The following is a 13,389-nucleotide window of genomic DNA, read 5'->3' as shown; positions in this document are numbered from 1 at the left end:
GTACTGGGCGCTATATCGAGCATGAGCATAGGAGCGAGCTCGCTGTACAAATACCAACAAGCCATATACCAAACACCTTTTGATGCATCTCGTAATCGGGCTGTATACTCCATCGTAATGCGTTACCGGACCCATTGTCCAGCTCGCAGGCCTCACGACGACGGCCGACGACCAGCACTACTCACAGATGACGGCCGGCGGGCGCTGCCTACGGATGACGTCTCCTCGTTGATGTCCTTCCTCCCGGGAATGACCCTCCAGCACCAGCCGCACCAGCTTCGGCAAGAGCCGTTGACCTCTGGCGCGAGGACGCGGCTCCCGCTCCCCTTTTCGTCGTCCCATTCAGGCACGCAGGCCCCGACGCGCACCATACGGACCAGCTTGCGCTTCACCCGGCCGCCGATGCCCTCAATCTCGTGGCGGGCATAGCCTGGCCCGAGCTGGGGAGATGGTGTCCGCTCGTTTTCATGACGGAACTCTTCGATCAAGGTCGTGAGCGGAGTGCCGGTGCCACCGAACGGGGATCCGCTGTGCCCCGGTGTCGTAGCCGCCGAAGCCGGCGAGGGAAGCTCGGCGACCCAAGGCGCGTGGCCCGTGTCGCGCACGTCCTCCGCGTCGCAGTCGACCTCTTGCTCACGGTCACGCGCGGCGAGACACTCCTCCTCACGGCCGCAGATGACACCCCGGTCACCGTCACCGATGCCGGTGCCAAGGCCACCAAGCACCTCGCCATACTGGTTTCGCCACTTCCAGATGCTGCCATTCGAGGTTAGTTACAGTGACCACACAATAGGTAGCCTGGAGGCAAGACCATACCGCTGGTACTCATGGTCTGCCCCCCGGATGCTGCGTCCGCAGGGTTGACAAAGCCAGACTCCCTTGGTGTCGCATTTGCAGACGGCCCGCTGCACGGGCTCTGAGTAGAAAGGAGTGTCTGGATCTAGGGGCGGATGGACAAGAGTCCCGATGGGAGCTCGCACACAGGTGACACAGAGCCTTCGGTGCCTTTCCCGGAGCGCGACGGGCGCGGGCGGCTTGATGGCGCAGTTCTGCAATCTCTCATTAGGCGCGGGCGGCGCAAGCAACCCGTACGGCGGTCCTGACTCACCCTGCAAATCACCTCGCCGCATCGCCTGCACTCGTCAACCATGTCGCGCGCGCAGTTGCCGGCCTTGCCGCTGTAATTCCTGCCATCTTCCATATAGTGCCAGTTGCTGGCGCGAGCCCGGTATCGGAGCAGCTCGTCGCGGTTGACGGGGAGTTTCTCGTTGGAGCAGCGGAGGGTCGAGGCCAGGAGAATGGTTCGATACTGGATCAGACCCTGGTGGATTCCGCGGCTGGTGCGGGAGAGGGCGTCGAGGGTATTGAGGTCAATCGAAGAAACGATGGCGACAACGATACTGGAGCGTGTAAGTCACTTGGCAGCAGGGAGGCACGGCCAGGTCACGGAGGCATACGGATAACAGCTGAATGCGTCGGTGATGGCATCCGAGACGGGCGGCGGCGGTTCGACGACGGGTGGCTCGACGCAGAGCCGGGCGGTGCCATTGACAAGTTGCTCGAGTTTCCGCTGTATAGCATCTTGTATCGCACGCCCAGCATCGTCGCCCTCCTCGTCCAAATCGACAAACCGGGCCATTTCTGCTAGGTCGCGGTGCCGTTGCAACTGTCGAGCAAACGCTGTGTCGGTGTCTGGGATGCGATCGGCGTCGTCGCGGGGATCTGCAGGCAGCAGCTCAAAAAGGGAAGAGAACAAGAGAACGGGAAAGTGTTAATGAAGCGCTATAGAGCTCGACGAGGCCATTGCTAGAGCATCCATCGATTCTCCTGGTCCGGATATGCGATACACGTCAGGTCTATGCAGAGGCGGGCGAGGCCTCACGAAACGGCGGGCATGATGCTGGGGTGTGTGTGTGTGATGGAGGCGAAGGGAGAGGTCTCGTGCGGGCGGGTAGATAAGGCGCCTTGAGCTGCGCGCGCGGGCAGGCGGGAGCTGAAGACGGCTTTGATCGGTGAGGAGGCAGGTCAGGTGCAGGTGCCGACGGCGGCGGCGCTGGGGAACGGAACTACGAGCAGCGACGACGGAGCCGATGCCCCGCTGCATCTACCTGAGAGCGACTTTGAAGGCGAGGTTTCTCCTACTTGGGCACGCAGCGGCTCACGCGACGGATCACCAGGTTCCGAGTACCTCATGACTAGGCAAAGGTAACTTCCACTGGGGGCCCCTTGGGAACCTACAACAGCCGCCCAAGAGGAGGGGCCAAAGCTCGCCAGAACGGTAGCCCCTCTTTCCCCCACACGAACTGCGAAGCTTCTCGCGTCAGGTGTCCCGCCCCTGCTCATGATGGCAGCCCACTGCCCCTTGTTAGTTGCTGATTGATAAAAAATTCACTCGTTGACAAACGGGGTCGCCCACTGAGTTATGGGGTCGTTGAACGATAGATCTGTCTTGGCGCTCGCGGTAATTACCTGCCGCCGACTCCGAGCCCGAGCCCTCGTGCGAGTCTCGGATTTTCTTTGCCTCGACTGTTGGCCTCGAGCCCACGGGCCACTGAGGAAGCAACTGTCACGCGAGGCACATTCGAGGCACATTCGAGGCACATATTTGCAGAGCACGTCCCCCCTCGGACGGGAGACCGGGGTGGTGCTGACTTTTATCGGATGTGCCTCATCACGCAGTCATGCACGCACGACTGAGTCTATGGTTCAGAACAGGGAGAGCATTGGTCACTGTAATCCAAGGTGTGGCTCACGAGTGGAAGATGGCGGATGACGGTCTCGGTTCTCAGCTCGTCTGTGAAGTCAACATATTGCTCAAGAGATATAGCACCGATCCTGACTCAGCCATACTTGAGCTCGAAGACGTGCCATGCTAAGGTGTCTAGAGGAATTTCGGCTACTTGTCAGAGCTGCACTAGCCAACAGCCAGTGAATAGCATATCCTCCATACCAGGCCTCAACCTCCATTCATAACCGCACCGCAGTTGGCCTGTGAGAGGCAAGCCATGACGATCCGCCAGGAGAAGTGTGAAAACTCGTTCTTAAGCACGGAGCTTGAGACTATATGGGCAGATCCCGCATATTAGAAGAGCGGCTCTTACCACGGAAACCGACTTGAACGCATTATTCGAATATCTCAACTTGAGAGAGAAGCATGGCCTCAACATCAGCGCTCTCAGTGGGGCTCCTGTAGAGCGTGTACGCAGCACTTGGGTCAGGGCCTTTCGTTTCTAGAAGACCTTCCCGGGAAGTTTCCGTATTGAAGTGGAGACATCCTGTCGTTTGGAATAGATGAAGAGCATGGCTTCCGACATTCTTATAGAGGACTCCAGGGCTTCAGAAAGGATGACAAGCCACCTTGAACTTGCAGTATCGCTGTACCCTACACCTCAAAGACCAAGAGGGAGCGGCGCTTCCAATGATCTACTGTCGCGTCATAATCGAGAACAGCCGATGTACACTTTGAACAGTTGCATGGGCCTCTGGTCGCCCTGGGATAAAAGTGCGAGGTCAACTGGCTTCCTGGCCGTTGTGATGCAACTTGGGACTAGCACGGACCGCGGCTGCGTGGAAGAGAGAGGCATGTTTGGTGATGAAACGAGAACCTGATTCGCTTGGCAAGCTGGGACAGCATGAGCAGGCCCAACAAGCGAGGACACAGGACAAGAAAACGCAGGTCACCAATGAAGACTGGGAAGATACAAGTGATTGGCTTCCATGAAGGTGTGCCAAGCCGTTGACGGCGGCTGCAACTCAGTGGAGAACGCAGAATCGTGAACGGGCGGGCGACAGTGGATTCGACCGACGAGGCTGTGCATCCCCAGGTGTGGCGCGTGACGTGTGGCGGCGGGGAGGGGACGCGACAGCGTTTTTATTTTTGGACACGGCGTTCCCCCGACAATGCGCAGCGACAGCGTGCGTGCGACACGAGGCCGCGAGGCGAAAATGACGACAGCTCAGCTCCGGCTCAGCTTGGCTGCGCCAGCCGAATAGCCAAGGGCAGGCAGGCAGACTGACTGGCAGACGACGCGGGACGGGGGCCAGCTGCTGCACCGCGCGCAGCACTGAAGCACCATTCTCGCTCGCGTGCGCCGTTGAAGAATGCCCTCCCCCCCTTCTTCGCAGGACGAACTCGAGAGAGATTGGGATGGCCTCGCCTCGCCCCTGAAGACATCCTTTCCCCCCCTTGGCGCAAGAACCCCCCCGGAGGGTCGGCAGAGCGGCGCGCGACGTCATCAGGGAGAGTGTGGGGGAGGGCATTGTGCACTGCCCAACCACCCGCCAGCACTCGCCGGGCCCCTCGCTAGCGCCTGGCCTCTGAAACGCGGAATGCGCGCTCGCTGAGGGTCCCTTGAATTTAGCGCTGAACTGGCTGCCCCCGCCCCCTTCCATCCACCTGCTGGCCGCGCGCCGCCACACGCTGGAAAGCTCCCTGCCATTCTGCCACTCGCAGCCTGGCGGGCTGTCCGCCAACAAGGGGGTGGTGGTGTGGTGGGGGGGCCGTCTCTCACTCCACAGCCTTGCTCGCTGTTCCAATGCTGCGCTTTGTCTGTGTTGCCGTGGTGCTGCTTGTGGCTTTGTGCTGCTGCTAGCCTCTTGAAACTGCCCGCGCGCCGGCGTCGCCCTTCAGGAAATTTCCCGCGACCAGCCCATTTGAAACGGCCCAGCCGCGTGTAGCAGCAGCAGCAGCAGCGGCAGCCCCTCGTTGCCGTCCTCCCGCTTCGCAAAGCCCGTTGTCTCTTCATCAACTCCAGACCTGATCCTGGATCCCTCCCGTCCAGTCCCGTCCTGCCTCCCCTCTCTTGCGACCTTCCGCCTCGGATCCTGCCAGCTCCCGTCGTCTCGGAATCGGGAGCATTGGCCGCTCCACCCCCCCAAAGGGCCGCCCGAAGCATACCTTGCCCGTCGTATTGTTCCTCATCTCAGGTATACGATACCTACCTGCGGTACCGTCCTCAGGCCATACCAGCGTGCGGCCAAGCACCAGCCGACGTCGTTGCATGAAGCGGCAATCCACCCCGACCCAGGTACCGCCGCGTCGCCGCGCTGCGTGATCAACATGGCGTACAATCGACTCGGTTAGTATTGCGCATCTCTTCCTCACACCGCCCTGCCCTTCGTCGTCATTACCCGTACGGAGCCCCCCCTGTTGCGTCTAATCTCGTGGGCGTGTTGGGCCTCCTGGCCCTCTCTGCTCCAGTCGATCCCTCTTCTCTTCCGTCCCGCGCATTCCAACCCGCCTCGGTCCTGGTGCTCTTGTCGCACATGCTCCGTCGATTCACTGGAGCCCTGCGCGTCGCCTGACCCTCGGGGACTTTGGGCATTAGACACCTGTCGCCGCCCTCAACCCGACCCGCCCTTGCCTGCCTCATCGCCTGACATTGCGAACAAACCCCAACCCTGACTCTCTAACACCGGCTTTGCGCAGGAGACTATCCAGAACAGATGGATCACCGCGGGAGTCCGTACCGGACCCCGTCGCCTGGCCATCCCCTCCAGCAGGGCTACCAGCTCGAGGAGAATCCATACAACCAACAACAGCGACTGACGCCCGGCCCTCAAGGCCAATATCAACGATACGGCACGCCGAGCGACCAGCTTGACATTAATGCGGCGGTAAGACGCCCAGCAGCAGGATGCGCACTTCTTGTGCGGCGCGGTGCGGTGACTGACGAGCCTTGAACAGCACTCCGTCGACAACCTGTCGTATGGCGGCCACCACCAAGGCGGCTATGGCGATACGGTCGTCAACCCCGAGCTGATGCACGACGAGTACGGCGGGAGGCACGCGACGTATCCCAACCAGCCGCCTCACGACGATGGCTACTACGACCAGCGGCCCCACGACGATGGGCACGGATACGACCTCGACGACCGGCGGCCGATGCTCGAGCACCAGAACTCCGCCTTCGAGGACGCCTACCACGACCAGCCGCCGCCACAGCAGCAGCAGATGGGCCCGGGCATCAAGCGCTGGAAGACGGTCAAGCAGGTCCTGCTGTACCGCGGGAACCTGGTCCTCGACTGCCCCGTGCCGCCGATCCTGCTCCAGCAGAACCCCCACGGCGAGCGCGACGAGTTCACCCACATGCGCTACACGGCGGCGACCTGCGACCCGTCCGACTTCTACAACGAAAACTTTACGCTGCGGCAGAAGCTGTTCAGCAAGCCGCGCCACACGGAGCTCTTCATCGTCGTGACCATGTACAACGAGGACGACGTTTTGTTTGCGCGCACCATGATTGGCGTCTTCAAGAACATCGAGTACATGTGCAACCGGCCCAACAGCAAGACGTGGGGCTCGGACGCCTGGAAGAAGATCGTCGTGTGCGTCGTCAGCGACGGCCGCTCCAAGATCAACCCCCGCACCAAGGCCGTGCTCTCCGGCATGGGCGTCTACCAGGAGGGCATCGCGAAGCAGCAGGTCAACGGCAAGGACGTGACGTCGCACATCTACGAGTACACCACGCAGACTCACCTGACGCTCAAGAACGACGTCGTCGGCCTCGTCCACAAGCGCCAGCCCGTGCAGATGCTCTTCTGCCTCAAGGAGAAGAACCAGAAGAAGATCAACTCGCACCGCTGGTTCTTCCAGGCCTTTGGGCGCGTCCTCGACCCCAACATCTGCGTCCTGCTCGACGCCGGCACCCGCCCCGGCGGCAACTCCATCTACCACCTGTGGAAGGCCTTTGACCTGGAGCCCATGTGCGGCGGCGCCTGCGGCGAGATCAAGGCCATGCTGGGCACGGGTGGCAAGAACCTCATCAACCCGCTCGTCGCGACGCAGAACTTTGAGTACAAGATGAGCAACATCCTCGACAAGCCCCTCGAGTCGGCATTTGGCTTCATCTCCGTGTTGCCGGGCGCCTTCTCGGCGTATCGCTACGTCGCGCTGCAAAACGACAAGAACGGCAAGGGACCCCTGGAAAAGTACTTCTTGGGCGAGACGCTGCACGGCGGCAGCAGCGCCGGCCTGTTCGAGTCCAACATGTACCTGGCCGAGGACCGTATCCTCTGCTTCGAGCTCGTCACCAAGCGCAACTGCCACTGGATCCTGCAGTACGTCAAGTCGGCCAACGGCGAGACGGACGTGCCCGACACCGTCACGGAGCTGGTGCTGCAGCGCCGCCGCTGGCTCAACGGCTCCTTCTTCGCGGCCATCTACGCCATCGCCCACTTCCACGAGTTCTTCCGCTCCGACCACTCGATGCTCCGAAAGCTGGCTTTCTTCGTCGAGTTTGTCTTCCAGACCGTCAACATGATCTTTGCGTGGTTCGCTATCGGCAACTTCTTCTTAGTATTCAAAATTTTGACGACCAGTCTGGGCAACAAGGACCTCCTGGGCAAGACGGGCGAGATTCTCGGCGTTGTCTTCACCTGGCTGTACGGCGTGTGTCTCATCACCTGCTTCGTACTGTCCATGGGTAATCGACCGGCCGGCTCTGGAAAGCTGTATAGTGCCATGGTGTGGTTCTGGGCGTGCATCATGATGTAAGTCACCTCACGGGCACCCATTTCTAGCTCACATCTAAACTGACCACCAATCCAGATACCTCATGTTTGCGGCCATCTTCATCGCTGTCAAGGCCATCATCGCCGACGTCAACGACGCCGACGGCTTCAGCATCGACCAGCTATTCAAAAATCCAGTCTTCTACACGCTCATCATCTCCGTCATGTCGACGTTTGGCATCTGGCTCATCGCGTCGCTCATCATGTTCGACCCGTGGCACATGATCACGTCGTTTGTGCAGTACATGCTCCTCACGCCGACGTACACCAACGTGCTCAACGTGTACGCGTTCTGCAACACGCACGACGTCTCGTGGGGCACAAAGGGCGACGACAAGGTGGAGAAGCTCCCCTCGGTCAACACAAAGGACGGCCAGGGCAAGACGGACCTCCCCGACGAGGGCGACCTCAACGCCCAGTACCAGCGCGAGATTTCCCTCTTCAGCACAAAGTTCAAGGCCGTCAAGACGCCCCCCACGGCGGCGCAGCTGCAGGAGAAGCAGATGGACTACTACCGCGGCGTGCGCACCGGCGTCGTCCTCATCTGGATGATCACCAACTTTGCCCTCGCCGCCGTGGTCCTCAGCTCCGCGGGGCTCGAGAAGATTACCCCCACGCGCGGCTCCCTCGAGGACGAGCAGCTCTCCCGCTCAAACATCTACATGACGATTGTGCTGTGGAGCGTCGCCGTCCTCAGCGGCTTCAAGTTCCTCGGCGCGCTGTGGTTCCTCATCGTGCGCATGTTTAGAGGCGTCTAGACTGAATCATTGAAGAAAAAGAGAAAACGCAGAGGGGAGGGTGTCGTTGTTGCTGTTGTTGTTGACTAACGTTGGTTAGTTTCGGGAGGGATGGAGGGGGGGTTTGGGTTGGGTACGAGTAGCTGTGCTGCCGTCGTTTGCTGCTTCTCTCCCCCCTTCTTTTTTTTCCCCCCCCTCTCTTTTATTACTTTGCTGCGCATCTTGAGCTTCTGGACTATACCCGGTTCTTGTACGGATAACGGCTTCATGATCGCGATAGTCTCTCTGCCTGCCCCATCAAGGGCTAAATTGGCGTTGGCGGGTTGAATGTTAGATTTCTCTCTTCGCGCCTTTTGTTCTTCTTGTTTCTCTCTCACCGTCTCGAAAGTCTCATGAAATGTACCACGAGCTTCCTAACTTGCTAGTGAAAATGTCATCAACAATCATCATCGTGCACCCTCCTTTTTTGGTGTAATATATCGTGTTTATTCTTATTCTTATCGTACCGCCTTGTATTTTTCCACCTCCAAGATGCAACCCGGCCTTGCACTCCACAACCCCGGGGTCCGCGCTATGCTACCAATACATGCCAAGCAAGGGAGAGAGAGGCTGGAAACGCCGTTTTCGCCTCCTCTACGAAAAGAACTTCTTGTACGCAGCCTTTTCCTTGGCCGCCCGGGCCGCCGCCTTGGCCTTGACCGCCGCCAGCTCGTTGGAGACCAGGGCGTCGCTGGGGGCGAGGCGGTGCGCCTCCTCGAGGTCCTTGATGGCGGCCTCCTCGTCCTTGATGCGCACGTAGGCGAAGCCGCGGCGGTAGAACGCCTTGGCGCGGTCCGCGTCGGCGGTGCCAGCAACGGCGAGGGCGGATGTGCCGAACCTGACGGCATCGTCCCAGGACTCCAGCTTGATGCTCAGGAGGGCCGAGTTGCTGTTGAGGGAGAATCGCACGGCGTCGAGGCTCTGCTTGGTGGTGGGCGGCTCATCGTCCAGGTCGGGGTCCTCGTTCAGATACCGCAGGCCCTTCTCGTACTTGGTCAGGCCGAGGCTGAGGTTGCCCGCCTTGAAGGCCTTGTTGCCGTAGTCCTTGCAGTCGGTGGCAATCTTCAGGATCTTCTTGGCGTCGAGCTGCTCGTTGACATCGTCGGGGAAGTCCTCGTACGGGTCGCCCATGGCATCGGGCTGCTTGATGTCGGCGGCGAGAGCGGCATCTCCGGTGAGCTCGCCACAGTCGGCGATGACGGCGTCCTTGGTGGGCTTGTCGCCGGACAGGGTCTGGAGGTTCTCGATCTGGCGCACAACCGACTTGCCATTGAGCACCTCGCCGAACACGACGTGCTTGCCGTCGAGGTGGGGCGTCGGAACCGTTGTGATGAAGAACTGCGAGCCATTCGTGTCTGAAACAGGACAGGGTTAGTAAATCACTCGCACCACTCTCCGCATACGCAGTCTCAGCCGCGATGGGAAACTTACTGGGACCAGCATTGGCCATGGAGAGAAGGAAGGGCTTCTCGTGCTTCAGGGGGAACGCCTCGTCCTCGAACTTGGCGCCGTAGATGGACTCGCCGCCGGTGCCGTCGCCGGCCGTAAAGTCACCACCCTGTGTCGCCGTCGGTCAGTCACACCCGTCCGGTGCCACAGCATGGTCATCACACGGCATACCTGAATCATGAACTGCTTGATGACTCGATGGAAGATTGAGCCCTTGTAGTGCAGGGGCTTGCCCGACTTGCCGAGGCCCTTCTCGCCGGTGCAGAGGGCGCGGAAGTTCTCGACCGTCTTGGGGACGAGGTCGGAGTAGAGCTCCATGGTGACACGGCCGGCAGGCTTGCCGCCGATGGAGATGTCGAAGAAGACGCGGGGGCGCGCCTTGGTGTCCGTCTCGGAGGCCATTGTGACGGTTGTGGTGGGGTGCAAAGGTGAAGGTTGGTTATGGAAGGAGGCGACGGATCGCGGAGGGTCGACCGGAGGTATATAGTCGGTGCGAAGCGGCAGAGGTGCCGAACGGAGCTGACAGCGACAGGTTTCGGACGCGGTGCCGTGTCTGGCGCGCTCGGTGGCAGCGGGCAGATGCTCGTTTCAGTCGTTGGCCCACGAGGGCGTCGTTGCACACAGGGCGAAGCGAGGCTTGGTCTGGAGCCGGGCTGCGCTGTGCTGCGATTCGATTCGATGCGGGGTATTATCAGAGGTGGGCTGAGCCGGCTGGACCCTGGCCGCCGTTGAAGGTTGCGAGGAAAGAGACAACAAGGACCGATGCAGGGGTCGCAGGGTGGTGCGTGACGTGAGATGCGATGGACTGACGGGCGAGACAAGAGACAAGAGTCGCGCGCGCGGGAATGGGAAAGATGGATGGATGGATGGGATGGGGGTCCGCTTGAAGAAGAATGCTCCTGGGGGGGCTAGGGGGATGCTGTCCTGACCTGACCTGACCTGGAACAGCTGGCGGCGGGCCTTTGCTCTGCTGTTATGCGGTGCTGTGCTGTAATGTACGGTACAGGAAGGAGCTATCGATCGCTGTGCGCGTGCTTGCCGCGGTGGGGTTGCTGGGTCGTGGAAGTTTCCAGAGCAATCAATCAATCCGCCGCATGCTTCGCGTGTGGGGGGTCCCAGCCCGTTGCAAACATCATGCCAGACTCGCTCTTCTCTCCAGGCTGCCGCATGACGGACCAAGTCGCCAGCGGAGGCACTCCACTTGAGTGCGCAGACGTCACCGGAGCTTTGGCTGTGTCAAAACCCATCTGGCCATGGCACGGAACTGGGAATCTTGACGATGGGTCGACTTCCAACTCGCAACCCAATTGAAGCGAAAGACAATGTTCCACAGGAGTCTTCACCTCATGCACAACCATTGGCGGACATCAGCTTCGCAGATCGCGTATCTTAATGACCGGATTGAATCGCTTGAGCTTTTCGCGCATTAGCACCATCGCACTGCCTGGCATATCAGCCCCAGTTCAACGACGTCGACCACCCTCACGTTCAAACGGGAGCGACGAGTTACAGCGTGGATGGACATGCGCTTAGGTGGGGAGATGGGTCCATGTGCGTAGCCTGCAAGCTGCAACCATTTGGAACTGCTGGGCTTTGCCTGCGCCAAAGCTGATTCTCGCAGACGCTGGTAAGTCCCGAAGGAGCGCACCCGCCAACCGTCCCTCGTCCATGGTCCCGACGTGCGCAGCGTCGCATAGCCAGAGTCGATTGATGTTACTGCCACTCTGTGCACTGCCGGCCGCTCGCTTTCGTTTATGCCGCCTCATACCGTTTAGAGAGCATCCTGTCGATTCACTACACATAAATAGTCTCCCTTACTCATCCCCGCCCACCGAGGGATCTTAAGAACCTGGCCGTAAGCTGTATATTATTGCATTACCAAGTCCTTCTAGTATAATACTCGAGCTAATACGAAGCGTATGGACTTGGCGACGACCCGTGCTTGCTCGGGGCCACTGATGCAGGGAACGCCCCCCGGGATGCAAGCCAACATTGTGCGCTGCGACACAGCCAGCTCAGAGTCAAGCCTGACTCGCTCTTGATAGTTGCTCGTTGCCCTCAACTATCCGCTCCTTGAACGAACGCAATGATCTTCTCGAGTCCAAGTAAGTCGCCCCCTTTCGTGCCTGCCAACTCCTTGGGTACCCAGCCTTCTGTGTAGCCGCCCCCGAAGTCCACAACCCATGCGTTCTGGTCTTCGTCGATCAACACGTTCTCCGGCTTCGCGTCACTCCAAACGATATCCGCGCTGTGGAGTTGGTGGACGGTATCTCGAATCTGCGTAGCCCACTTCTGCCTTAGAATAGTCGGTGTGCTTGCTTTCGAGGCCGCGCAGGCGAGTGTGGAGCGTCTGCAATTGACGTAAGTCAAAAGAAGCCCGTAGATAAAGCCGCTCCCGTCTCGAACCAGTCCCAGGAGTCTTGGGATTCGCAGTGTCTCGTCGAGCGGTCTTGCTCTAATTTGGGCATAAACCTCAATTTCACGCATGAGGATGCCCTTGTCACCGCGACGGACAAGTTTGACGAAAGCCACCGTCCCGTCCTTCAACACAACCTTGTTGGGCGTCTGAGATGGGGGCGTTCCAAACGCTGGAACACGCTGAGGAATGAGTTGAATCTCACGAGGATGAAAACTTGTCCATCCTGAGCTGGTCTCGTCGGACAAGACAACCCCAAAGCGGGATTGTGGCTCCTTCCCCAAACTGCTTTGGGACGGGACCGCCGTCAACTTTCCAGAATTAGCTCCAAGTGTGTAGGCCATGGTCTTTGGAAAAAGATAATCGTCGAGAAACGAAGGGACTTCTTCTATTGGCGGCATGCTTCTGAGGACCGGGAACAGAGGCTCAACAGCCCAGTCGTAGAAATCTTCAATAGTGCAACCATCGAGCTCATAGTTTCGAGCGACCTCAACAAAGAAGAGATATTTTTGTTTTAGATGAGGTGAGTCCGAAAGGTTAGCTGCAGTGGACGTTAAGCTGAAAAACGTCCTGCTGCACGAGATAATAAACTCCACGTCGGTGTCCTTATCAGAACAGGTAAACTCGACGAGGGTCCATGGCGGTGGCGGCGTCACGTCATGTAAGGTTGGATGAACCATCTTTATGGTGAAGCGAATGAAGGGGCGCAGTAAATAGGATGGTATTTGTGCAGCAGAGGAAAGGGTGAGTGCCCAACGAGGACATGAAAGGAGCTGTGAGTTGGAAGTGAGGTGTAGTCGTGTTTGCTGGCGACCTAAGCTGGCCAATACCCTTGGGGGCCCTTAGAGCCGTGTCCTGGCGTGGATCCTTGTACCCAACACATGCAAGTTTCCGACCCAGGCCAACGACATACACCGTGACGGCACGTCGCTTGACCCACCATCTCAGTTCCCAGCTCTGTTTGATCCAAAGATATCTCCCTGCGTGCTTCGTACAGCGATACAGTTTTGGCAGTCGCTTCGACTTGTTTTCTACTATCCAGTACGGGCCAGGTCTACTTACGTGGACTCGCCATCTCAGCTTGGACCGAGCCAGGAGCTGTGATACCCCGCAGGCACAGTTCGACGCCCTGCTCACTGCTGTCCTCCGCACTGCATCTATTACGTGTCGCCGGCTGTTTCGTTCAGCATTTGCATTATCTGGACCTAATGACCATTCCTTCTCCTCCCCCGCCAC

At 59.3% G+C, this 13,389-nt stretch overlaps 3 protein-coding genes across 3 annotated transcripts; 1 reads left to right on the top strand and 2 right to left on the bottom strand.

Annotated features, from left to right (window-relative positions):
• Window positions 1-152: 152 nt before the first annotated feature.
• Window positions 153-1,639, bottom strand: PLICBS_001918 (uncharacterized protein; the record flags this gene model as incomplete). Its single annotated transcript, XM_018321525.1, has 4 exons — window positions 153-756; window positions 817-1,049; window positions 1,109-1,400; window positions 1,458-1,639. 4 exons carry the CDS (start codon window positions 1,637-1,639, stop codon window positions 153-155), a joined length of 1,311 nt encoding a protein of 436 aa, XP_018179004.1.
• A 3,420-nt stretch (window positions 1,640-5,059) lies between these two features.
• On the top strand, window positions 5,060-8,270 carry PLICBS_001917 (chitin synthase, class 1; the record flags this gene model as incomplete). The annotated part of the gene is made up of 4 exons (XM_018321524.2): window positions 5,060-5,078; window positions 5,429-5,616; window positions 5,687-7,491; window positions 7,550-8,270. 4 exons carry the CDS (start codon window positions 5,060-5,062, stop codon window positions 8,268-8,270), a joined length of 2,733 nt encoding a protein of 910 aa, XP_018179003.2.
• Window positions 8,271-8,882: 612 nt separating this feature from the next.
• On the bottom strand, window positions 8,883-10,139 carry PLICBS_001916 (peptidyl-prolyl cis-trans isomerase cpr6; the record flags this gene model as incomplete). The annotated part of the gene is made up of 3 exons (XM_018321523.1): window positions 8,883-9,643; window positions 9,720-9,846; window positions 9,909-10,139. 3 exons carry the CDS (start codon window positions 10,137-10,139, stop codon window positions 8,883-8,885), a joined length of 1,119 nt encoding a protein of 372 aa, XP_018179002.1.
• Between the last annotated feature and the right edge of the window lie 3,250 nt (window positions 10,140-13,389).

Source organism: Purpureocillium lilacinum, assembly GCF_023168085.1.
Source record: "Purpureocillium lilacinum CBS 284.36 DNA, scaffold_2, whole genome shotgun sequence".
Lineage (NCBI taxonomy): Eukaryota > Fungi > Ascomycota > Sordariomycetes > Hypocreales > Ophiocordycipitaceae > Purpureocillium > Purpureocillium lilacinum.
Note: the sequence above shows the minus strand (reverse complement) of the source record. Positions and strands in the feature narration are given on the sequence as shown.